This window comes from Durio zibethinus, chromosome 11 (genome assembly GCF_047325235.1).
Source record: "Durio zibethinus cultivar Kanyao isolate XHJ-2024 chromosome 11, ASM4732523v1, whole genome shotgun sequence".
Taxonomy (NCBI): Eukaryota; Viridiplantae; Streptophyta; class Magnoliopsida; order Malvales; family Malvaceae; genus Durio; species Durio zibethinus.
The window spans coordinates 25909180-25935710 of NC_143172.1; the positions used below are offsets into that span (position 1 = coordinate 25909180).

Consider the following 26531-nt stretch of genomic DNA (forward strand, 5'->3'; position numbering starts at 1 on the left):
ATATTGAAATTAGATGTTATTTGGAGCAAAAATCATGGCCATGAACCGAAACATCCAAAAGCCCACAACTGCGAGAACCGTATTGGCCCGTTTAAGCAAGTTCCCCATTTGCTATTAGCCCATTACCCATTTTACAGAGAGTGGTAAAACTATAGTTTTTTTTTTTTTTTTTTTTTTTTTAAATCCCTCTTCAGTCTCGTTCTCTCGCCAGTCTGCTTTGCCCACCCTTATCCTTTTGCAGTTTAACATCCTCTTCTTAAACCCTCACTTTTCTCTCCTTCTCAATTCTTCAACGAAAATGTCTACCGTTACCAAACCCATATCCCTGGCAGACTCTTCTTGCCTTGTCTCTCTCCCTTCTCTCATCACCACTTATTCCAAAGCTCCGTCTCTCCTCTCTCTTCCTTCAAAACCCATCAAGTTTTTCCTCTCATCTTCTCATTCTCTGACTTTTTCAACACTCGAAACAAAAACCCATTTCCCTTCTCTAGTTTCCTTTGTGTTCCAGACTTCAGATTGGGCCCAGAAAGAGGAAGAAAACGACACCACCATAACCATTGATGGACAAAAGCAACAAGTCCAAGAACAAACTGAAAGTGAAGAAGAAGAAGAATTAGCATTGGAAAATGAAGAAAGTGATGGAGCTGAAGCAACGTTGTCTGATTGGGAGCCAGAAGGTGAGGGTGAGGATGCAGTTTTTGAAGGAGAGGGTGTTGATTCAGAACTAGAGGACTCTATCTCCGAACCTCCTGAGGAAGCTAAATTGTTTGTTGGGAATTTGCCTTATGATGTTGATAGTCAAAGTTTGGCTATGCTCTTTGAGAAAGCTGGAACTGTGGAAATTGCTGATGTGAAGACAATTTTTCTGCTTTTCAACTGTTTGAAATTCTTTTTTGTTGATTTTTGGGTCATAAAACTGTTGAAATTTTGTTTTTTTGGTTGCAGGTTATTTATAATAGGAATACTGAGCAAAGTCGTGGCTTTGGGTTTGTAACTATGAGTTCCATTGAGGAAGCTGAGAAGGCTGCTGAATTATTCAATCGTTACGTAAGTTTTTCTTTTACTTGTTTTGCTCTGATTTTGCTGTTGCTTGACTATTATCTGTGATAAGAAATGAGGAAATTGGAATATACAAGTATGATATATAATGCTTTACTTTTATGTACCTATCTCGGCAATATGAAGAAGGATACTTATATGGAGGAAGCTTTCTCATTCAATTGGAAGTTATCCTCTCCCTCAGTTATTTGTTACTTGTATATGTGGTAGGAAAGTTATCATTAATAGTTGATTCTAATTGCTTCGTCTGCCTAAACTGATTATGAAGAAATAGGTATAGTGGGTTTTATATGCATTAGTTTTTTATCTATGCGAGAGGAATACTCTGTGGAAGTAAGCATAAACCAGAGTTCTAATGGAATTTTGCTTCATTATTCATCTATTCTTTTGACTTGCATTGACTTTTATCTTCACTCTTTATGATAAACTTTTATTTGGTTGCTAATCATTGATAATTTCAGGCTGATTCTAAAAGCCTTTTTCTCCTTGCCATAATTCCTTTGATGTTGGTTGATTAGACATCAGATTTAATGAGATGCAAAACAGATGGTTAGAATAGAACAGTTGCAGAAGGGGTATGACTATGAGACCCTTTTTTCAGATAGTAGAGACAGGGTTTACAGACTGTCCCTTTAGGAAGATAAATATGAAGTGAAGGCACATATATTTGCAGTTTGTTTCTATATAAGATATCAATGTGGACATTCTAACCTTTCAAAAACTCCAGTCAACATGCATTTTATGATACATGTTGACATCAAATGGAAAGCCACAAGTTATTCATTTGTTGTTTTTACTTTTCTGAGAGACATCTGTTGTTTCTGTACCATAATTCTCATAAGGTGTGAAATTTTTGTTAGTACTTGTTTGATTTGTATCCACTAGTAAACGCTTGCAATAACCAAGTTAACTGTTTCGACTTAGCCATGACTAGCCCTTTTTTAGAGATGGTATTTGCGTTTAATTCTAGAATATCCTGGCTATGACCATGATTGCATGCTTCAGGTAACAATGAGAGAAAAAGAAATTGATTTTCAGTTACAACTTTCATTAACTTGCCTTTAACAAATAAGATAAAAGCTAGGGCAACTTTGTTGGTCTCTTGTGTGCTTAGCTCTTATGTATATATCAAGCACTTTTGTCTATGATATCCAAGGTATACTTTGGCTGAAAAACTTTGTTTTTTTGCTCATTTTTTTATTAGAACAGCTTAATCTATCTATAATATATGTAAATGCTCTTTCACTTTCTTTCTATGTCATAGGAGATTGTTTCATGAAAGTTCGAGATACATGTTATATATTGATCTCAACTGTTCTCTGTTTTCTTTTATCTGTGCATTAATGTGCTCTGAAGCTGTATTTGGTGCTTGTGCTGAGTCATTATTGCTTCTGTGCTTTAAACAGGATCTTAAAGGAAGGCTCTTGACTGTTAATAAGGCTTCTTCTAGAGGATCACGATTCGACCAACCCCCTCGTGTTTATGAACCTGCTTTTAAAATCTACGTGGGTAACCTTCCATGGGATGTGGATAATGCTCGACTGGAGCAGGTCTTCAGTGAACATGGTAAAGTAGAGGAAGCTCGTGTAGTCTATGATAGGGAGACAGGCCGTTCACGTGGTTTTGGTTTTGTGACTATGTCCTCAGAGACTGAACTGAATGATGCCATTGCTGCTCTAGATGGACAGGTATTATTAGAGTGTTTTCTCTACCAGTTTTGCTACTACGTTGATGAACATAATTTCCTATACAACAAGAAGCAGTATCGTATGCATTTCTTTTAGCTATAATAATATTGCCAAGACGCTTATCTTCTATCCGGGTATCCAGTTTATAAAACATCTTACATGTGTCTCCTACTGTTTCAGAGCCTGGATGGAAGAGCAATAAGAGTAAATGTTGCAGAGGAAAGACCAAGGCGAGGCTTCTTTTGATTTGAAATGATTCTGCTGCTGTTGGCTTTAACCTCCTTGATTAACTATCTTTCTTTTTTTCTTTTTCTTTTCTTAAGATTACGTTTATAGTTTTGGAAATTTTGCACGATATTCAGAGTTATGAAACCATCATTTAAAGTAACTTGTTTCAAAGGTTTCATTCCATTTTAATTTGGTCACTCAAAATTGTTGTGTTTGTTAAAATTATATGATTTTATCATGAAAAGCAGGCACAAGGTATGTAACAAAGTTAAGTGAAAACTCGGGGAAAACCATAGCCAGAATCCAGCTGGAGAGCAAGCAGGACAAAAAGTATCGGCCATATGCGATTAACATGAACAAATATCGGATTCAGAGCATTATATGAAAAATTCATGATATTGTTGAGTCCTTGGACTTGGAAATTGATGTTTTTGGTCCCAACGCTATTACAAAAAACCTCCGGCAGATCAGAAAAGGAAAATAAAATCATATAACCATCTTGCATTCTCTTGATTGCACCATAGACTAGTTCCTGGACACACATTATTTTAACTGTACTCTGCATTTAGTTATGTTCAAGTCCAAACATTAAAAAAGAGAAGCAACTATATACTGTACATTGCTGGATTCAAGAACGAGCAACCCTATAACGGCCTTTCAAACAAGCCTAGTAGGCGATAAGTATCCAAACTCAATAACCCCTCAACTGAGTTTCACGACTGGTCAAAGGAACATAGCGGACAGAAGTCTCACTTCGAATGCTAATTGAACCATCCAAATTTTTTTCCACTACTTTCAAATCTTGGAATATGTTTCCTACTGGAATCACCATTCTGCCACCTGGCTTCAATTGATCAAGGAGGGGCTGAGGTATTTCCGGTGCTGCTGCCCCAACATGTATGGCATCATAGGGTGCACATTCTGGCCAACCTTTTCTTCCATCTGGTGATATGTACATGATCAAAGCATCAGTGATAAGAATTCAATAAAACAGGGTCTCGTATAGATTTAGATGATCAACTTTGTCCGCAAGAACAAGAGTATTTTAAGTAAAATTGGCCTCCAAAACTCCAAAAGAGTGAAGTTCATGAAAAGTTATAATCATCTAGAGGTATATCAGTTCTTTATCAAAAGTATATCTCAGACAGCCAACTAACTCGTTTCAATCCCAAGAGAAAGCAGTGACTCAACTGAGAATTTGGTTTATGATTTCCTAATCCTCCATTAAACATTAGAGCACATTATATTTCAATAAACTGAGAATATATATAGCAAGTTCCTGATGAGTACATACCGCCGGCACGGACTGAGATATAACCTTCTTTCAATAATGGAGCTGCAGCACTTTTTTCAATATTTTTTATGGAAAAGGCAACCAATTCAGGAATATGTTCCACACCAATAGCACGACCTTGTGGTCCAACCATTATTGCAAAGCAAGCAGTCAAGTACCCAGTTCCTACAGAACAATGCATAACAGAAATTAAAAAATGCCTTCCACAAAAAAAAAAAGGGAATATTTTCTAGTTGATATTAGATTGCATGCAACAACAAAATTATGACAAAAGTACTAAGATAATGATCAAATAACTTGTAGACACTTGAAGATTTATAACTCCTTCCATTTTCTTCCAACTCAGCCAAAAATTAAAGATAATCCCCTGCCTTTTCCTGTCTCTTTTTCCATAAAGTCATAAACCACTTGAGAATGGATTGCTGATGGTTTTACTAAAACTCTTCCTGAATGCAGAGGATTAGATGCAGTCATGAACTCGTATAATTTGACTCTTCCTCAATGACCATTTACAAAGTGGAATTAATCCCCAGAGAATAAGTGTAGTACATTTGATATTTCAGCATTCCAAGAGAGTTATACATAAGAAAGAAATTGAAGAAGTGCAGAAAAGACATGATGGAATGGAGTGAAAAGAGACCTGAGCCAACATCTAAAGCATGCATGCCAGGCTGCAAATTTTCCTCCAATAATTTAAGGCAGGTAGCATGCATATGAGGTGCAGAAATGGTGGCATTGTAACCTATTGCCATGGGACTATCAACATAAGCTGGGGTCCCATGTGGTACAAATAATGCCCTATCAATAGTCTCCATTACTTCAGCAACCTTCTTGGATGAAATCACTCCATAATGCTGCAAATGCTCCACCATTTGTTTGTTCTTGTTGATCCCACTTCCACTCCAGAAGCGCTATAGATTATCAAGAGAAATGTTTAGCATAAAATCACTATTGAATTGAAAAAAAAAAAAAACAAAATGGTCCCTCAATTATCAAAAGAAAACTGTCTCAGTAGAAAGAAACATAAATACTGAACTAAAACCATTGATCCCAATGAAAAACAGATCCTACATTATTAAGACTGAACCAAAACACCTATGGCCATTCATATTGTTATTCTCAAGGAAAATCACAAAATAAAAGCAACCTCTGACAGAGAAGTTGAACAAGAAATCATTGGAGTAGACATCATCCCAAGTCGGATGGCCTCCATATCAGGGGCAGCATGGGCTGAGTTCGTGGGTACATGCTACTCGAGATACGGGACCTTGCACCAGGACTACCTCGAATGATGCTATATAAACTAATAATATATAACATGGCATCCACATGCTACTCGAGATACTGGACCTTGTACCAGGACTACCTCAAATGATGCTATACAAACTAATATTATATCACCACTTTCTGGCAAGACGGCCCCAACAACAATCAAATTGTCCGATGTGTTGATTCAATCCTCATATTATAAATAGTCCAAAATACATCAAAAAAGAGAAAAATGAAAAACCCAATTTAACCTACTATATCAAAATAAGTCCAAAAAAATTTTCCAGTTCAACAATTCAAACAATTCCACTACTCAAATACAAGAAGTATGTGCCTTTCATTTGTAAATACACAACATAAACATAGTTCTTTAGGCTGTTTAACAAGGTTTTCTTTATAATTCATTGACAACCATACTTTCAATTCTCAGAAACTGTCCCTTCCTCAATGGCATTCCACAGAATCCATGGTCTACACAGCTTTCCCACTAACTCCAAAAATATACTATAAATATTGTAAAATTCGTTCCTTTTCTTCTTACAAAAAAACCTTTAAACTTTACCAAAACCTCAATACAAACTCAACAAATTCATCATGTCTGGAAAACCCAAAACCAAAGATTAGGAAAGAAACAAACATAAAAAAGAACAACCCAATTCCCCATGATCACAAGAAAGACAAAAAAAAAAAAAAAAAACCCAGGAATCAAAAATGAAAGTAAAGCCTGGGAGAGAGAAAGGAAAGAGTACCTCCATCCTGAAGATGAGAGAGTTACCCGTGAGAAAATGATTGAAGTAAGGGAGCTCAAGATGGTTAAAGGAAGAATAGAATACAGAAGAAGGATAGTGTTGTTGAAGATGGTCACGGTGAGGAAGAGGAAGGAAGTTAGTGTAGTTTAAGAGCTGCTTTATTGGTGGCGCACAATAGCGGCATCTATACGCTAACACTGTGGATAGATTCAACATTGTTGCATCTTTTTTTTATTTCTATTTTTGTTTCTCGCCCTTTCTCTCACCTTCCTTTGGTATATTACACTTGTCGAGCTCTGCTCTCCCGGTTCGATGGCTGTTTTCGAGCGAACTGACTCACCCTCCTACGTCTCTGATTGCTGGGCCCTTCTTGGGCCCAGTAAGAAGTTGAATTCCATGCCTTGACCCAACAAATAATAAAAATGTTTTGGGCTTTAAGCTCTATTTGTCAAACCCAATAAAATTTAAATTTCTTTTGATAAGCTTTTGGATCGAGATAAAAGATTTTGTTAAGAAGCACATTTTTTTAAAATATTTAAAATATGAGTTAGTTTTTATACATTAATAATATATATTTGCCATCCTATTAATTTTGATAGGAAAATTTCATATATGATAACTTCTTATGTTAAAATATTATTTAGAGTAATATTTTTATATTAAGTACAACAATTGGCTAATATTATGAAGAACAAGTGTATGAGTTGATTAAAAAAGTTATTAGGATTCAGTTATATGGATTGTATTCGATTGTTATTGATTCAGTCAACAAGATTTATGTGATGCGTGAAATATATATATATATATATATTACATAATAGTTAGAATATGATTTGATTGTTTATATGAAATGTATGTATTGTAGCAATTTTATTGCTTCTTTTAGATAAATAAAATACAATTTATCCAAATATATATATTATGAATTTCAATACACTAAAACAAAAATAAATTACTTAATATATATAGAGTAAGTTTAAAAGTATTCTTAGATGATGAAGTACTTTTTCTATATGATTTCCTTTTTGCTTGTTTCATTTGAAGTTTTGTGTTGGCTGCCAACTGATAAATTTAATTTTTATTTCACAATTAAACTGGACTTCTTCATTTTATTGTGCAAAAAACAGAAGTAAACTGTAACTTCTTCAGTAGTGTATCTTCATATTGAAAACAATAGTTAAATTTAGTCTATTAGTCTTCATGTTTAGGCAATCTTGGCCTTTTTGGGGGCTGAAACTTGAAAGATCTTGACCTTTGATTTATTTGTTTTAATTTTTCTATTTATATGCATAAATAAATAAATAAATAAAGTAAAAGAGAAACTGGAATTAGATGCTTCAGTGGGACAATGACTTTTTTTTTTATATATATAAAGATGACATATTTTGAGGATAAAAAAAATTGTAACTACTTAAATTTGAATTTCAAATTTTTTTGTCACTTTTTGAAATAATTGTATGAAGCAATTGACTTAAATCTTAAATTTATACATTAATGCCAAAATCCTTATTCTCTTTTTGTATATAAAAAATGATTGTACGAAACAATTACGTCATATTAAATATATTTTTTTCATTTAAATGATGTCATATAATTATATTATTGAAAAAAATTAATTATTTATTACATATCACATGTCATAATTAAATAGTAAATATTAATTTTAATTAATTATTTAATAATAAATAATTGATTTTTTCAATTATGTGATTATGTAGTATAATTTGAATAATATATATATATATAATGATATGGTATAACTGTTTTTTTACAATCATTTCATTTATATACGAGAAAAGACATGATTTATACTAAGATTTATATTTGATGTGAAGTATATAAATTTTATATACCATTAAATCAGATGATATCTCATTAAAAATTAGATAATATCATTTTATTAATAAATAAATTTTTAAAAAATTATTAATTTTTTTTATATTTATTTTAAAGATAAATATTTACTCATTAATGAAATATTATTATCTAATTTATTAAGAGTATATAAAATTTATACACTGATAATGTATCAAATATAAACTCTTATACTAATAATTAAACAATACAATCAAATTTAGAAATCATCAATCATCCCCACATGCTCCATGATTTTACTGCTGTAGGGATTATATATATGAAATTAATTAAAATATCTTAGCTTTAACCTGATCAAGTCCAGGGAAATTACTGTTTGAGGAGTAGCAATGTTTAAAAAAAAAAAAAAAGATACCCCCCCACACCACAGGAATTAACAGGTTAGGTCATGAAAATGACATAGCCTCTGTGATGTCACAATTAAACTCCCTTTAACACCATAATCTTCAAAGAGCAACAAATCTGGATCCCCATTGCCACTCTTTAATTTTTCACTGTGGAAACGAAGAGGCAGCTGGGGCCAACCATTGCTACATTTATATGATCCTCATCCTAATTTAGAGGCCCCTTAGCTTTTCTTAAGACTCCTCTTGCAAGCAAGGTACAAATCTAATCCTTCTTTATTCCATTAGCCCCTCACTATATAAACCTAAGAATTCTTATTAAACAAACCACACAGCAAGTTATAGCAAATAGATATCCAACATTTCCAAATATGGCAGCCACTATTTCACAGCCGCAGAAATCGCAGAAACACGTCAAGAGTGAGCGCCGGATGTTCTCAGCATCAGATGACACTGCAATGATGAAGCAAATTCAGGCAACTCATGCGCCTGATGGTCGTATAGTTGAAGTCAGGCCCATTCTCCAAATCATTGACAACGTTTTGCGTCATATCACTCCCAATATTGATCATGCTCTAAATGTAACAATGCCCATGTTTCTGCTTTTTAATTTCCCATGGCTCGATTAATTTCATGTGTACAACAAGTCTCTTAACATATATCCTTTGAGGATTTCTCTTCTTGTAGGGTGGACATGGACACATGGATGCCTTGGATGATAGGACCAGCCCGGCTGCTATTGATGGCATGCTTGATGCATTGGCTTATATCGTACAAAAAATCTCCTGCGAGGTTATTTGCCTGCACTGGTGGATATTATTAATATAAATACATACTTTTTCTTGTGGACACTCAACCTTGATAATGTTTCCATGACAGTACCTTTGCACAGTTGAACAGATAACTTTACAGCGTTATCTTTTCTTTTTCAATGGTGATAAACGAACAGGCTTTTATTAAAAAATATTGGGGACATCAGATATTAAATTTTCTTGTTTTTATCATTGGATGAGAAGCATAATTGTGTGAAAATGTATAATTTATAGATATCATGCAAGTGCTCAGGAGGAGGAGATGCTCATGCAACAACGATGGTGCTGCTTAACACGCTTTCAAGTTATTCATGGGATGCAAAAGTGGTGCTAACCTTAGCTGCTTTTGCTGTGAATTTTGGGGAGTTTTGGCTGATAGTTCAGCTCTGCACAACGAACTCACTTGCCAAGTCTGTGGCTCTCCTCAAGCAACTGCCAGACGTCTTAGAGCATTCCCAAACCCTGAAACCCCACTTTGATGCACTTAGCAAGCTCATCAAGGCAATGATGGATGTAGCCAAGTGCGTTGTTGAGTTCACGGAGTTACCTTCTCAGTATATTTTGAGCGAAGTGCCACCAATGTCTATCGCCATGGCTCATATCCCCACAGCTGCCTACTGGACCATCCGAAGCGTTGTGGCCTGCGCTACACAGATTACAAGCCTTGTAGGCTTGAGACACGAGTGAGACACTAATTGTTACGTGCTCAATGCCCCACCCCAATACATAAATTTACCATTAATCAATTTTTTGGGTGATTTTAGGTTCATTACATCGACCACAGAGGCATGGGAACTATCAAGCTTGGCGCATAAAGTCAGCAGCATACATGAACACCTTCAAAAGCTATTACGTCTTTGCTATCAGCATATTGGTGAGTCCATGGGTATATTATTATTATGATATATTGGCTACAAAATTATAGAAATTCAAACTCTAGAAAACTCGAACTTGAAATGGCTCAAACCCGAAAAACCCGAATCCAAAAAGACCCAAAGTCCTTAATATGGCTACCATTTCCCCTATTATGCGAATGTAGACTTAATTACATGAGATATGTAATAACCAAGTACTAATGCAATATAAAATTTAACTTTCTGAGAAGTTTAATAGATGAAGATATTTAATTACTTAATGCATGGGATGCAGATGAGAAGAAGCAGGCAGAAGCTTATGAAGGTTTCAAGCACGCCCTTGAAACACCTCAAATAGACAACTTGAAGATTCTCATAAAAATTTTCTCGCTCGGCAAGGAAGATCCTCATTCACTCTTGGGTCCAGAAAAGAACAAGGTCTGTTTCCAAGGATTCATTTGATGTTCCAGCCCTGTTTTAAATTATTTGGATTATGTACTAAGTTCCTAACAGCATACTTTCTCTGCTGGTACAAATAATTAACAGGTCCATATGGAGGTACTAAGAAGAAAGCATGTGCTACTGCTCATTTCAGATCTTGATATCTCCCATGACGAGATTCAGGTTCTTGTGGTTCTGTACAAATATGAAAGGGAAGCGACTCATGAGCTTAACTATGAGATCGTATGGCTCCCAATTGTGGACAGATCAGCTTGGAATGAAAGTTTTCAGGAAAAATTTTTGAACCTGCAATCAATTATGCCATGGTATACTGTGAACCATCCTTCCATTATTGAACCAGCAGTGATTAAGTACACCAGGGAGGTATGGCGTTTCGTAAAGAAGCCCATTGTGGTTACACTGGATCCACAAGGAAAGGTGACATGCCCAAATGCACTCAACATGTTGTGGATATGGGGAAATACTGCCTTCCCCTTCAGCACTGAGAAAGAAGAAAGTCTGTGGAAATTAGAGGCTTGGAGGATTGAGCTACTTGTTGATGGGCTCGAAGTTAACTTACCTACTTGGGTATACCCTCACGTACCTTGTATACTTGCAAACACTTGTTTTTCATATGTCTATCTCTTGATTCTCAATATGCTTCATTCATTCACTTTCTGATTATGCCTGGCTCTAATTATCAGATGAAACAACAGAAAGTCATATGCATTTATGGTGGTGAACAAATTGAATGGATCGAAAGTTTCACTTCTGCAACAAAAAGTGTTGCACAGACTCTTGCCATTAGCTTAGAGATGGTTTATGTTGGAAAGAACAACGCCAAGGAGCGGGTGAGAAAGATCAGCAGTTTAATCAACCAGAAGCAGCTTAGTCACGCCTGGCAAGATACCGAAGTGTGGTACTTTTGGAACCGGTTAGAGAGCATGTTGTTCTCGAAAACCCAACATGGCAAGACCAATGAAACTGATGTTATAAAGCAGGAGGTCATGACAATACTTGGTTATGATGGCAGCGAACTTGGATGGGCAGTATTCTTTTTAGGATCAACTGAAATGGTGAGAGCCAATGGAGACAAAATTCTAAGTAGCATGAAAAATTTTGCACAATGGGAAGACCTCGCTAGACAAATGGGTTTTATTCCAGCACTTCGCAGGCACCTGAAAGGGATTAGTGACGATCATCACTGCACCCGCCTTATCCTTCCAGGAATCAGTGGGGGAATTGCAGAGAGGGTGGTCTGTGCTGAGTGTGGACGTCCAATGGAGATGTATTACATGTATCGCTGCTGTGTTGAATAAGCCAAAAAGCGAGACGTTTGATCAAAGCCCAAGAACTCAGAAATAACTATCACTCTTGATCTTGGGTTTTTTAAGTAGCTCTAAGTGATGAAATAAAAGGTCTAAAGCTCTCGCATTTGCTTGTCTGTTTCTACATTCTTCTATAGTGGTGATGTTTGAGAGATACTAGTAATATTTAGGACTCTTTATCACCCTTCATTGGTTACCGAAGAGTCTTAGCTATCTGGTTTTTATGAAAGTGTGCTGTGCCTACTGCCTACTTTGTAATATAGCTTTGCTAAAATAACGAGTTTTTCGAGATTGTGGCTTTGATGTTAGGCATTCTCTCTCAAGCTACTCTTTTTTTCCTTTTTTCTTTTTGCCAAAATCTGGAATAATGCAGGGGCCAGGGAGCCTTCTTTTGAAGCAGAAGTCCCTTCTTTAGGTTTGAACTTTGAACTCTGAAATGGAGGCTACATGAACTGAATTGGGCTTGAAGCTTCCAGTAAACTAGGTTGATCCTGGAAATCATCTCCAAATATAAAGTGGGTATTCCTTTCTTTATTCCCCCCAAGGCCTTTTGAGCCCTCTCTAGCTTTCACTAGGAGAACATTGTCCTAAAAACTTCCTTCTTCATACCCCAACTTGAACATCAGTATTCATTCGACGGAGCTAGGTATATTATAATTGGAAGATGTGTTATTTGAAATGTCTGAATTCACAACCAATTAACTACAATCATAATTGTCAGACGTACAACATTAAAAATTGTGTAGCAAAACAATTGTGTCGATGATCAGCTTAAGCATGCAGTCACTTAAAAAAGTTAAATGTGAAGGGAATAAAGGAGAGAAAAACGTACATGGCGGAGACTCAAGTTGCCTGTGTGGCTCGTGCCTCGGATAATACCCCTGGGCCTGGATCAGTGCGCGTAGTGTGACACATGAACCAGGAAGGCAAGCATGTTAATTCGATCCATCATGTCTGTAGACTTGGAAGACCATTCATGGTCATGGAAATGTTGTTATGTATCCCTTCATGCGTATGGGAAGGTTTCCTGGAAAAAAAAAAAAAAAGACAAATCAAGATTGAAACTTCTGTTAACAAATAAGTTAATTACAGACTGTAATTGGGTGGGAAAAGACTGCCATCTCATAGTTTCAAACATTTGCCAGCTGATTTTTCCCCTCAATTTCTTGGAAAAAAGAAATACAAGGGAATAATACTTTCCCAGATAATGATTATCTTTGTCTTCAGAATCCAGATAATGATGGTAATATTTCTTATTTCTTTCTTCTCCATGGTAGCCTTAATTTTTGCCGGCCATCTCCATCATATAACTCCTTCAGAAAACAGACCTGGAAGCAGCCTTGAAAATCATAGTATTGCATCAAACAAGCCATTATAATGCATTATAAATAGTGGGTCAGTAAGGCAGTAACATACCAATGCAGAGAAAGCTTCCTAGGACAAAGCAAGGAACAAACTTCCCTTTTCTCTTTTCTCTGTTCCCCTGCTTTCTTTTCGCCATGACATTCATCAATCATCACATATAACGATTTCATTTTTTCAGTTGATTCTCGATGTTTTTACATGTTATTGCCCATTTTTTTTCTCTTGCTTTCGAGTTCCTTGAACTGGTAATTTGTAATTATGTGATAGTTCATTCAGCTTGGAAGAGAAATGAGATTGGTGAATTCACTTATTTCTAGTAATACGAGTTTTATTCATGATAACATTGAAAATTTTTAATTAATTAAAATTATTTAATTATTTGTTTGATATTAAGAAATATTTTGACAGTTAATTGTATATTAAAAAAAGATAAAAGAGTTAAAAAAATTACAGAACTAAAATTTAATAATCATTCAAATCCTATTATTTTTTACAATCAATTAAATCTTTAAATATTTATTTTTATCAATTAAGTCCTTTTTAAAGAACAATGTTTAATTGTTTTTGTACAACCGATAACTTAATTGAGTAAAAATAAATATTTAAGAATTCAACTTATTCAAATTAAAAAATTAATTATAATAAAACATCAAAAATTTAAATGATTATTAAATTTTTGTTTGAGAATTTTTTAACTTTTTTGCCAAAAAGATAAAAATTTTTATAGACATGATAAAAATATCATATTGATTTAAAAATTTACTTGCAATATGATACGATTATATTATGAAATTCAATGATTGATTAATGAAAATAATTAATCGTGCATGAACTTATAAAATTGATAAAAACTAATGTAAACCAAACTTGGTCTCTTCCCTCTAAGATGAGGATTTAAGATATAAATTAAAGGCAGATGAACAAATCCATTACCAACAAAACAACTTGAGTTTTTGAGGGTAAAAAAATTGTACTTGTAAAATTGCTAAACCTCAATACAAGGACAATAGTAACAGTTACACCATAGAGTAATTAAGTGCAGCAAGCAACACCTTTATTCATAAAATCTTTGAGATGCCATCCATTGCTTTATTTGTTGGTTCTTTCTAAGGCAATATATGGACAAGTAAAATTAGAATATGTAACCTAAAAAAAAAAAAAAAAAGAAAATTAGAATAGCAAGAATAATTAAACAAACAAAAGAAGGAAAAGGAATCAACACAATGACCAAAGAGTGCATCCACCATGTGATATGGGGATTAAGTGGCAAATGAGTCTCAAGCATTTGAAAAAAAAATATTAGTATATATCAAATTGAGTTTAATAAGATTTATATAATGAAATAAGTCTAAAAAGTTTAAATATACAAGATTTATAGTGTTTTACTCTCATCGTGAAATCTACATTCAATTTATACTTACGATTTATTTATATATTTATTCGTCACGTGTCATCATTTAAAATTAATTATTAATAATAAATATCGTATTAATTAATATATTTATAATTTAAATATTACATTAAAAAATATTATATTAAATATTTTTTTATAATTTAAAAACCATTCACAATATTAACCCCTTCTTAACTTAGAACATATATATCCATGCAACTTGCAAAAGTTTGGAATTAATCACGTTAATTCCCAACAAGGACGGCAAGAAAAAGAGGGAATTTTCTTGGGGAGTGTGAAACTTGATTGGTGATATTTGCAAAACATGCTGAGTCGTTCATCTTTTAATACCCTCGAGTTGATTGAAGAAGAGACGTGGGTCTTGCCGGCTCCACCTCCTTTATTGAAACTACTTTAACATTTGATCAATGAATATCATTCACGTATCTAACATTTTTCTTTCAATCCTTTTTCATTATTTTAATGGACCAAATTTATTCTTTTATTTTTAATAAAAGAATTGTTCACAAATTTTATTATATATATAAAAGTAAGGATTATATACACATAATAACTACACATATTAAAATTAAAATTAAAATTTAATTAATTTATATAATTTCTAAAAAAAACATTTAATATATTCAAATTTTGAATTTTAATACCTATAATTTTTAATTATATTTTTAAATTACGATCTCTTATGTATAAAAAAATTTTAAAAATATTTCATACTAATATCACAATCTAAGGATTAAATTAAAAAAATAAAATTTGAAAGAAACAATATAATTTATATTTATACAATTTATAGTGATGAAATATGTATATGTAACACTCCTCCATATAAAATCATTTTTAACCAAGTACGTATAGTTGTGAATTAAATAGTAATTAAAATTAAAATAGTGAGATAAAATAGAATATCTCCGAGAAATTTTAACAAAATTAGGAAATTTTTGTTGGAAATTAATGTTTTTTAATTAGAAGAAGAGAATTATTATATATACACACATACCGAGTCAATGGAATTGCTATCCTAAAATTAAAAGTCCTCCATTTAATTTCATTTGATCATTTTTTATATTCCAAAATTATGCTATTTTCTTAACACCTAATATACATTTTTTTAACATTCCAAAATTATGTTTCATAATTTTTTAATTTTTTGCCATTAATAATCACGGAAAATCAATTTTATAAAAATAATAAAAAATTTTCAGTATAAAATACAATAAAAATATTTTTAAATTTCGTGAAAATCAAATAACAACAAAATGCAATAAGACTGATAGAGCACATTATTAAAGCCAATAGACTTATTATCAAATAATATGGTAAAAATAAGGTTAGCAACCCGATCCATATTTGGTGGATTTTGATTCGAATCAATTTTATAAAATTATTTTTTTAAAAATAAATCAGATTTTGAGTTAAGTAATAATAAAAAAAAAATTAAAGTTGAGTCAGAGTTAAGTTTTAAGCAAACTCGACTCGACCCGATATATGTATAAAAATTTTAATTTTAATTAATTATTTAATTATTTAATTTTATATTTATTTAATTTTATATTTATATTAAAAATAATATTTTATATTTTAAAAATAATATTTTATTAATTTTAGATAGAATCGAATTTAATCGGGTATAATTTATATAATATCGAATCAAATCGAATTCGAGTATAAATATAAAAAATTATTCAAATCAAATTCAAATTTTATAGATATAAAATTAAATAGGATTTGGAGTGAGTAAAAACTCACTTCGATCCTACCGACCCGTTATCATCTTTAAATAAAAGAAAAGTAAACAAACTTTGGATTCCTTTTTCTTTTTCCGAAATACTATTAGTAGAATTTGAAGTTTGAAGAATTTTTTATATTTTAAATTACGATTAAAATTTAGATTCCAAACTTTCGATTACGATTGATTAAAACTCAAAACTTTTATTTTTGAATTAGATTAAATAATATTAATTAATAGATTTAATAATTTACGTATTTATATTATATAAAATATTAATAATTTACACATTAATATCATATGTTATATAAAAATTATATTATAATTTATATTAATATAAAATATAAAATATTTTTTAAATTTTATTAAAATACATATAAATTTTACTAAAATTTTAAATTATATAATTTTTATATTTTTTATATTAATTTTTTACTTGTCACCGTAACTTTCAAAGAAAATAACAATGACTTACTGATACTGTGATGGGAACAACTCAACTTATTTGTTTTTTAAGTGTCAACTTCAGCACTAAAGATCACAAAAATGATCCAACGGCTGAAAACAAAAGAAAGACTTCAACACTCTTTTCTGGACTTGACGTGCCGGAGTTTGACTTGGTCGCTTCTCAGAAGGTTCCCCGAAGGCACATTATCTTTCCATGGCGTAGGGCAAACGTTGGAAAAGAAAGAAAAATTGTATTATAATTCCTAAAATTTTGTCTTATTTCAATTTGGGTAATTGATGTTAAAGTGATATTTTTTATATTTAATAAATATTTAATTTTTTATAATTTTACACTTAAGTTGCTATTTCACTTATTATAAATTAATTTTAAGTTAATATTTAATACAATATTAGAGTTAAAATTTCTTTTATTATCTTTTTTAAATTTATTAATTGATAAATTTTTTTTATTTATCATTTTTAAATTTATAACGTGATATTTTTTTTATTTATAATAAAAATTTATTAAAATGATAATATCTCATATCTAATAAATATTTAATTTTTATAATTTCATATTCAAATTGAATTTTTTTATTTATTGTTAAAAAATTTTAAGTTTGATTGTTAATTGGTTTTAAATTTGATTGTTAACAATTGATAAGTTGAAGAAAATAACAAAGAAATTAAAAAAATAATTAATTTCGTAATTTCAATTATTTTCTCCTGGAATTATATCGATAAATTTACTTATTAAAATTATCAAAAAAAATTTATTTGTTCATATTTAAAGATATTTTTGTAATTTTATCATGTAAATTTAATCGTGTAAATCATGGGAAGACGGAAGTTATAAAAAAAAAGCTAATTGAGAAAAAAATTCATAAAATGTTATGCAAGAAAAATTAAAACCATAAAAAATCTAAATAAAATTCACTTTTTTACCTTATCGTGTAACATAATCCGTTCAAAGAAAAACAAAGAAAGTTCGCAATTCACAAAAATTGAATGGAAATTTCAGTCCAAAATAAAATTCTTTATGGTGGAAAAAATTAGATGTACTTAAGAGTAATTTCAACGATTATTTTTTTTCTTTTATTTTGATTTGAAAAAAAAAAAAAAGAAAATTGAAATCCTACCTTTTGAATACATTTTTTATGTTAATCTAATGTACGATGCAAGTGATAAAAATTTTTATTTTATTAATTATATTTTAAATTTGAATTTGTTAAAAAATATAAAATATAATTTTTTATAAATTCGTTAAAAATACTTATTTGAATTAAAACAATTATTCTTTTAATTGCTATAGAAATATTTTAACCCTGTCTTTTTATGGTTTTCATTATTTTTTATGGAGGGATAAAATTTATATGAAATTTTATAAGTGAAATTCATAAAATTTTTATTAAAAATAATTTAATAAAAAATTTAATTTGATAAATTAATAAAATTTAATGTGAAAATTAATAATATATAAAAATTATATTAAATTTATAATTTAAATTTAATTAATATTTATTTAATGATAAAAATTTTATTAATATTTTTATTAAAATATTTATTTAATAAATATATCAAAATTTATTAAAAATGTTTCAAAATTAATACGATTGATTTATGTGATAAAATCTTTTAATTTATCAATTTTAATTTTATTTATTTATTTTCAATAAAAAATTTCATAAACTTGTTTAAATTTACCTATAAAACTTGATATAAACTTTGTTCCTCGTGGACGCATAATCGACCTGCTTTTACTGTTTTAGGTATCAAACAAAAGAACTTAATAAAATGTTTTATCCTTGGTTTCTTCCCTCTTTTAACAATCCAGTCAATATTTGAAAAGAAAAATCAGCCGGTTTTAAGTCGTCGGGCTTTGGAAAACAGAAATCAACTCAAGCATGGGATCCACCAGAAACCATGTTTTTCCACACGGTTTGAGCTTATAAAACAAAACAAAATAATCATCCAAGTCATACATTCAATAATCAATGGAAGAATTATTAGTATGAACTAACAATCAAAGTTCCTTGATAGCAGCAGCCAGTCCCACCACCAACACCGCCTTAATCCGCCACGAACATGGCATTCTCTCATCGTCTAATCCTACTCTTCCTCACTCTCCTTCCTCTCTTCTTCATCTCCCATGCAAGGCTAACTCTCGACCGTTCAGACCTGAAAGCTCTCTCCAGTATTGTCAAAGACTTGGGCATCAGTGGTCAACGGTTCCCTGCTACCAATCCTTGTAGCGGTGCTGGTGTCTTCTGTGAGAGAAGGCACACCGACAATAATACTTATGTTCTTAAAGTCACCAGGCTTGTGTTCAAGTCCCAAGGGCTTGATGGGTTTTTGTCTCCGGCAATTGGGAAGCTTTCCGAGCTCAAAGAGCTCTCTGTTTCTCACAACAATATTGTTGACCAAGTCCCGCCCCAAATTGTTGACTGTAAAAAACTCGAAATTCTTGACCTCCGAAACAACCTGTTTTCCGGTGAGGTACCATCCAATTTGTCTTCCTTGATTCATCTTCGAGTTCTCGATCTCTCTTCTAATAAGTTTACTGGGGACTTGAGTTTCTTGAAGTATTTTCCCAACTTGGAAAGTCTTTCTCTTGCAAACAACTTGTTTTCTGGGAAAATCCCACCCTCTATACGTTCATTTCGAAACCTTCGATCCTTCGACTTCTCAGGGAACAGTTTTCTTGAAGGTTCAGCTCCATTAATGAGCAAAGTTGATGGATCAGCAACATCTCAGTACCCCAAACGGTACATTTTTACTGAGACAAATAAATTAACAAGCAAAAACGGAAGCCCTGCTTCTGCTCCATCACCGAGTCGAAGCAAATCTACAGCAGCTGAAGGTCCCGGTCCATCACCAGCAACTCATAACAAACACAAAAATAAGAAAAGGAAGGTAATGGGATGGATTTTAGGATTCCTTGCTGGAGCTGTAGCTGGGAGCATATCTGGATTTATCTTCTCCGTGATGTTTAAGCTCGTCTTGGCGGCAATAAAAGGAGGGGGAAGAGATTCTGGTCCATCTATATTCAGTCCATTGATTAAGAAAGCTGAGGACTTAGCATTTTTAGAGAAAGAAGATGGGTTGGCTTCCTTGGAGATCATAGGGAAAGGAGGGTGTGGAGAAGTTTATAAGGCTGAGTTACCGGGAAGTGATGGAAAGATGATTGCTATTAAGAAGATTATTCAGCCTCCAAAAGATGCAGCTGAATTGACTGATGAAGATAGTAAGCTTCTGAACAAGAAAATGCGTCAAATTAAATCAGAAATTACCACAGTGGGTCAAATTCGACATAGGAATCTACTTTCTCTGCTGGCTCATGTTTCTCGACCCGATTGTCATTACCTTGTGTACGAGTTCATGAAGAACGGAAGCTTGCAAGATATGTTACATCAGGTTTCAGAAGGGACAAGGGAGCTTGATTGGCCTGTTCGGCAGAAGATTGCAATAGGAGTGGCAGCAGGGCTTGAATATCTTCACATGCACCATAGTCCCCGTATTATTCACAGAGATCTGAAGCCAGGAAATATCCTTCTTGATGATGACATGGAAGCTAGAATTGCAGATTTTGGGCTTGCAAAGGCCATGCCTGATGCTAACACACATGTAACTACTTCAAATTTGGCAGGAACAGTGGGATATATAGCACCAGAATATCATCAGACACTCAAGTTCACCGATAAGTGTGATATTTATAGCTTTGGGGTCATACTTGCTGTTTTGGTGATGGGAAAGCTTCCGTCAGATGAGTTCTTTCAACACACTGATGAGATGAGTTTGGTAAAGTGGATGAGAAACATCATGACCTCAGACACTCCCAGTCAAGCAATTGATCCTAAACTACTGGGAAAAGGGTATGATGAACAAATGGTCTTGGTCCTGAAGATTGCTTACTTTTGCACTTTGGATGATCCAAAGGAGAGACCTAGCAGTAAGGATGTTAGGTGCATGTTGTCCCAAATCAAGTTCTAAGCTGAAGGTAGTCATTGTCAGATAATGTTCAAAATAATGATGCAAGTCATGAAGAACCTGTATTAGTTTTATGCTTGATGTTTTTTTTTTCTTGTTTTGCCGCATATGATCCTCGTATGTAACCAGTCGTTGTAATGATTGTAAGAAATATAATCTGGCTTTGGATTTACTTTACCCAGCGGAATTAGAAATTTGAGCATGAAAAATCCTGCACCATCTTTGGTCATATTGAGTATTTAGTATCACCAGGATTAGATTTACATATTTGTATCTGGAAGAGAAGATTCAGGCAGACTGAATCAGATGGTTCCGCACCTGAGTCACCTTTTGTCTTCAAGAATTCATTTTATTGGTCGTTTGGCAATGGGATAGGGGCAGGACCACTAACCCCACCTACCATCATCTAACATGCTATTCCGACGGAATATGATGACCGAATCACAGCAATACGAACCAAATTTAATTACCATGGAATTTTGGTGGGATCAAAAGAAACCGGGTGCGGTGCAAACAATCAATCAAACTTGACAAAGCAGCAGAAAAGAGATATACAATAGGTTAAATGATAAGATTTTTTTAAAAATAGTATATAAATTTAATAAAAACAAAAAAATACATTTGATATTTTACACATATATAACACAAAATGAATACATAAAAATATACGAATTATGATATCAGGTTTAGGTTAAATGAAGGACAAGGAAAAATAATATTGAGCTTTTTTTTCTAGATTATATGGATGTGGGGAAATCTCAATATTTTTCTCTAAGAAAAACCTTTACACACGTTTTGTGGAAATAAAAGTGCCATGATTTCAATCATGCATATAGCCAAAGAACTCTCTTTTTGACAAGGAATCCATTTTACATTACTTTCTCCTTTCAGAACAGCTTTCGCTTACTTTTAAAAGCCTGGAGCATCTTTAAACGTTTTTCACGAATGAGAAGAAAAATTAGTGTGATGAGGTTGAGAACATGTCAACAACAGAAGGGCAGCTTTCTACATTATCATCAATATTTCAAAACAATATCTTAGGCTTACATAGCTATAACCAAAATTCCGACCATGAGAACACGAATCAATTAAAATCACCCCATGTCGCGTTAAGCCATAAAAACTGTAGTAAGTGGTGCCAGAGAAACCTTGAAGATATAGTTGATACTTCAGTATTACTAGGGCAACAAAGACTACTGCCTACCTAACACAATTGATAAACAATCCGATAATACTACCAGCAAGCTGATGTAGAGATTAATCTCAGCAGCCTAAATGTCTCTCGGTTCCACAAAAGTTAAAACAGATGAATTAGCAAGCTGATCCCTTGTTAAATTTTAAGATACAAAAGAAGTTCAATAAGCAGTAAAGTTGAAAATTTTAACTTCTGCAATCAAAGCTGCCAGCATGACAATATTCTAGTGTCTAGCAAGTACAGTCAAATAATTCCAAGTCTATGCTTCATCTTTGATTAAATAATTAATGGAACATTGAAAGGTGATAGATGAAAATGTCAAATATCAGGCATTATGATTTCATTCCACATTATAAGCAATATGGTAAATACAAATTTGGTCCAGATGAATGAGAAGCCTATAAAACACTATGTCAGAGGCAACCAATTTTTCTGCACTTGGTCAATTAGGGAACAAGAGGAAACAAAGATGTAACAAGTCTGTATGTTTCTCTTCAGATTAAACAAGTCCAATCTAGATAACTGCGTGGAACAACTTGAAGTACTACGAGCTGACATGTTTATCCTTACCAACTACAACTGATTCAGTCCACATCAAGAGGGATGACTGTCATAAAATAGGATTTGCAAAAAACATAATGTTGCACTACATGACTGTTAGACATCTTTCTCATATACATTTAATTTCCTGAGAAACATTACGCCAAATTGTATTAGACATCACCCGATACCACAACCTGTAATAGTTTTATGTCAAGGTGTTAATATCTTACATATACAAAATTCCTATTACCTTGAAGTTAACACAAAAATAGTAGTGTATACCAGCCAGCCAGCCAGTTATCATCAAAAACCAAATCCAATAATCCTTCTACAGGGTAAAGGATAGTATTCTGGACCCTTTCCATTGTAGCACAACATTGATATAGATATATATATATATATATATATATATATATCAGGCAACATCACCAAAACCTCACAAGGAATACCAGTGGCAAATTGTCAATGCAATACTGGCCAAAACAAGTTGTCAATGCAATAGGTTTCATTTCCTCAACTCAGCCTCAAATGCACCATGGGATTCATCACATTCAGGTATTTTATATCTTCTACAGTTGCTACTCTTAATTTCTCACTAATTCGGTCCGAAACCAGCCTAATTAAACAATTTGCTTCACATTTCATTCGTGCAAAAAACACATAAACAAAAATAAACCAAGGCATAAAATCAGTACGTACCCTTAAAAATCGAGAAGTAATTGAGGAAGAATCCTTTCCAAATGAGTAGCTTCAATCTTACTACCACCCTCAGCTTCAGCAATTGTAGCAGCTCGCTGCACAGCCTCTGTGTCAAAAAAAAAAAAAAGTTTGAACCGGAAGCTTAGCCAAATTGGTTCATAAAAACACCCTTGAAGCCTTGACATCTAGCAGGTCTGAAATTCAACTTCCAGCACCTTTAATCACTTTCCTCATCCCAGGCTATGGCCCTTTTTCATTTTAAATCTAATTTAAATTCTCAAATAAATACTAAAATTTGACAAGAACCTGTAATAAAAATTCGAAGAAGTTCACAACTCAGCTTTAGAGCATTTGCATTAGCTGCAATCACATAGAGTAATAATTCAAAATCTATATAACAACCGATAAAATTTATTTATCCTAGGAAAATAGAAATGGGAAGAGAAATTACCAGAAGTGGGTCGATTCTTCTTCGATGTTCCAGCTCCAACCTACACTTTCACCAAAAAGAAAGAATAAAAATTAAAATTTTAGTGAAGAATTTGAGAAATGTGAAAGAACAAGGCAGGCACCTCGGAGTCCAAGGCATCGGGGTTTTGAATTTCGTTTCTTTCACGCTCTGGGATAGAAACACGAAAACCTTTAAATTTTGAAGTGACGGTGGAAATGGAAGGGGAAAAGGGTGAAAGGGAATTGCAAACCTTGGGCTTTTCTGGTCCAAATGTGCTTGAAAATGGCTCTAATCAAATCCTTAAAAAAAAAAAAAAAAAAACCCTCAAACAAATTGATTCAAATATGAAAACATAAGCCAAAAGAAAGGAAATGTTGTGGAAATAGAGGAAGAAAAAAAGGGGGAGTATTACAGGTTCGAAAGTTGGAGTGTCGTTGTCGTCCATTGCGCAAGTGATCCGCTTTCGCTCCTCAATTTTGTCCACCCCTTTTCGGTTGGTGTCCATTTGAATTGGTTCCGCCATTTCAAAAGCGAGTATCTTAAGAACGAATGAGAAGCCCCTATAGCTCAGTGGTAGAGCGTCAGTCTTGTAAACTGAAGGTCCGTAGTTCGATCCTGCGTGGGGGCATTTCTTTCTTTTACTTCGAAAATTTTGGCCTTTTTATATGATTAAACGATGCTGTTTTGGAAACAGTGTTTTCTCTTGCACGTGGTGTTAAACCTCGGATGTTGGAACTGAAACCTCCGACTCAAGCGCCTGCATCCTTAAACCTTTAACGAGTGCTCGGAACCTGACCTCTAGAAGCCAAAAAACTTGATCAAATCCCCGACTTCTTTAACTTTTTTGAGTTTTAAGCTTATTTCTTTTACCTTTCTTCTACACCAAAATGGCAAATCTCATGAACAAACTCTTCAAGAATAAATCCACTCACAGATTCATCATATCTCTCAAAACCCCACAGCACCATCAACAACTCCCGAAACTTAGCCCTTCCCTTATTCCCCAACAAACCCACTATTTTTCATTAACCAAATCAGAATTCCTAACCAACCCAAATTTTTTCCTCAATCCCAAATCCTCGGATAATGGCAAAACTACTGAACCCTTGAAGTTTTACCCCAATTTCCCATTTGGGTTTTTGTTGAATCCCATTAGCTCAACTGGGTTTGAACCAGTAGAGGCCGTGGAGGTCGAGGAGGGGGCAGCAGAGGCTGAGGATGATGATGCTGGAAAAGTTTGGGCAGATAGTGTGAAGAAGAAGAGGAAGAAGAAGATGAACAAGCACAAGTACAAGAAGCTGAGGAAGCGTCTCAGAAGGAAGACGTAGGCTTTTCTTTGGCCAGAATTTCACGGGGAAGTTTTTTTATTTCCTCTGTTTCTTCTATCCAAAGATTTTGGAATTAGATTATATGGATTAAAATTTCAGATTTTTTTTCTGACAATGCTCGATTTGAGGACTGTAATGGAATGTTGAAAATTTTCTTATCTATTGAGTATTGACAATAATATTTATAGTTTTATGCTGAAATGAATTAACTCATAAAATTAACAAGAACTTGCTGATTTACTTCTCTTAGGTGTGTGCTTAGTTTTCTAAATTTGTTTTTTTGCTGACAAATAAGAGTGAAATCTATCTCTCATATTGATGGAAGATGGAAACCTGGGAAAGTCTATAGGAGGAGAGGCAAGAACAACAATGCAAATATTATAATATGGCATGATTCTAAAACTGAACTTGCTTAACTGCTTGGCATTACATGTTGGCACCTAAGTAAAAATCCTACCACTTAAAGGGGAATGTTGGCTGATTACCATTAAGATGTTTGCTGCCCTTTAATAAAGGTCCTATCCAGTGTACTAGGACATTATGAAGATATATGCTTTCTTCTATTCTTGACTATAGCAGGGCTGCCTTCGCCATTATCTATTTGTTGTCATTTAATCATGACTATATCAGGTTGCCTAAACCTTGACTGCCTATATATTTGGGTGATTTTTGTGTGTTTGGTAGTTATATGTGGAGAGAAGTTAATTAATCATGACTATATCAGGTTGCTTAAACCTTGACTGCCTATATATTTGGGTGATTTTTGTGTGTTTGGTAGTTCTATGTGGAGAGAAGTTAATTAAGTGTGAGTGTTGAATGTGTGATGCATTGTTAGTGAATGATTCCCTAATCCTAAGTGTGTTTTCTGAAGTTATTGTCTTCCTTGATTTTAGTTTTCATAGTTCACCGAAGCTCCCTTTGTTTTCCCCTTCCTAATTTTCTGATTGTCTATGTTCACATATCAACAAAGTTTTCAAGTCTTATTTTTCCTTTTGTTATTGTTTGAACCTAAACTTTAAATCCTAAATCAGCCTTTATCTAGACTAAGTGTGCTGTTTATAAAGATCCTACATCGTATATGGTGGAAGTTCTTATTGTAGTTGAGTATGAGTTAAGATGCTAATGTCATAGGATAACCACTTACCTGAAGTGGTTTATGGGCAATAAATTTTTTCTTTATTCCATAAGGGACTAGTGTTGAGCATAGATGAAGAAATTTGTGTTGCTAAGCTAAGGATGTTTAGAAATTCACTAGGAAAGAGCAAAATCTTTCAGACCAAAATCATTTCAATTCAATTTTGTTTGCATTTGCCAGTTCAACAAGGACCAATGCCTGTTGAATCTGTAAGTAGGATGAAAATGGTTTTTGTTGAATGTGTTAATAAATTGGTGGAGAACATAGGAAGATGATTTTAGGTAATGTAGAATATCAGTT

The 26531-nt window shown here is 33.1% G+C and overlaps 6 protein-coding genes and 1 non-coding gene across 10 annotated transcripts; 5 read left to right on the plus strand and 2 right to left on the minus strand.

The window, feature by feature from the left end:
• The first annotated feature begins 187 nt into the window (after positions 1–187).
• Positions 188–3135, plus strand: LOC111289466 (28 kDa ribonucleoprotein, chloroplastic-like). Its single transcript, XM_022880538.2, has 4 exons — positions 188–850; positions 946–1047; positions 2466–2747; positions 2928–3135. The coding sequence occupies exons 1-4, from the start codon at positions 299–301 to the stop codon at positions 2991–2993; spliced, it is 1002 nt and encodes a 333-aa protein (XP_022736273.2). The 5' UTR covers positions 188–298; the 3' UTR covers positions 2994–3135.
• Positions 3136–3461: 326 nt separating this feature from the next.
• Positions 3462–6570, minus strand: LOC111289467 (protein-L-isoaspartate O-methyltransferase 1-like). Its single transcript, XM_089768480.1, has 4 exons — positions 6288–6570; positions 4910–5180; positions 4270–4434; positions 3462–3917 (listed from the first exon to the last, which is right to left on the minus strand). The coding sequence occupies exons 1-4, from the start codon at positions 6501–6503 to the stop codon at positions 3667–3669; spliced, it is 903 nt and encodes a 300-aa protein (XP_089624606.1). The 5' UTR covers positions 6504–6570; the 3' UTR covers positions 3462–3666.
• Positions 6571–8827: 2257 nt separating this feature from the next.
• Positions 8828–12230, plus strand: LOC111290425 (protein SIEVE ELEMENT OCCLUSION B-like). Its single transcript, XM_022881727.2, has 7 exons — positions 8828–9087; positions 9194–9298; positions 9553–10001; positions 10083–10192; positions 10468–10610; positions 10719–11201; positions 11318–12230. Exons 1-7 carry the CDS (start codon positions 8878–8880, stop codon positions 11930–11932), a joined length of 2115 nt encoding a protein of 704 aa, XP_022737462.2. The 5' UTR covers positions 8828–8877; the 3' UTR covers positions 11933–12230.
• A 6629-nt stretch (positions 12231–18859) lies between these two features.
• Positions 18860–21057, plus strand: LOC111289742 (leucine-rich repeat receptor-like serine/threonine/tyrosine-protein kinase SOBIR1). The gene has a single exon (XM_022881019.2). It carries the CDS (start codon positions 18979–18981, stop codon positions 20881–20883), a length of 1905 nt encoding a protein of 634 aa, XP_022736754.2. The 5' UTR covers positions 18860–18978; the 3' UTR covers positions 20884–21057.
• A 154-nt stretch (positions 21058–21211) lies between these two features.
• LOC111289744 (protein MHF2 homolog) lies at positions 21212–24368 on the minus strand. Of its 4 annotated transcripts, none has more exons than XM_089768485.1 (7): positions 24181–24368; positions 24019–24067; positions 23890–23936; positions 23769–23808; positions 23624–23677; positions 23318–23423; positions 21212–22084 (listed from the first exon to the last, which is right to left on the minus strand). In XM_089768485.1, the coding sequence occupies exons 1-6, from the start codon at positions 24289–24291 to the stop codon at positions 23320–23322; spliced, it is 405 nt and encodes a 134-aa protein (XP_089624611.1). In that variant the 5' UTR covers positions 24292–24368; the 3' UTR covers positions 21212–22084; positions 23318–23319. The 4 variants fall into 4 exon arrangements, with proteins under 4 accessions (XP_089624611.1, XP_089624610.1, XP_022736756.2 ...); XM_089768484.1 differs by having other exon boundaries at positions 21212–22151; XM_022881021.2 differs by lacking the exon at positions 21212–22084 and adding an exon at positions 22379–22812 and having other exon boundaries at positions 24181–24325.
• Positions 24325–24396, plus strand: TRNAT-UGU (transfer RNA threonine (anticodon UGU)). The gene has a single exon. It is a non-coding gene; the product is annotated as a tRNA-Thr (tRNA).
• A 63-nt stretch (positions 24397–24459) lies between these two features.
• LOC111289743 (uncharacterized) lies at positions 24460–25297 on the plus strand. The gene has a single exon (XM_022881020.2). It carries the CDS (start codon positions 24656–24658, stop codon positions 25094–25096), a length of 441 nt encoding a protein of 146 aa, XP_022736755.2. The 5' UTR covers positions 24460–24655; the 3' UTR covers positions 25097–25297.
• Positions 25298–26531: the final 1234 nt, after the last annotated feature.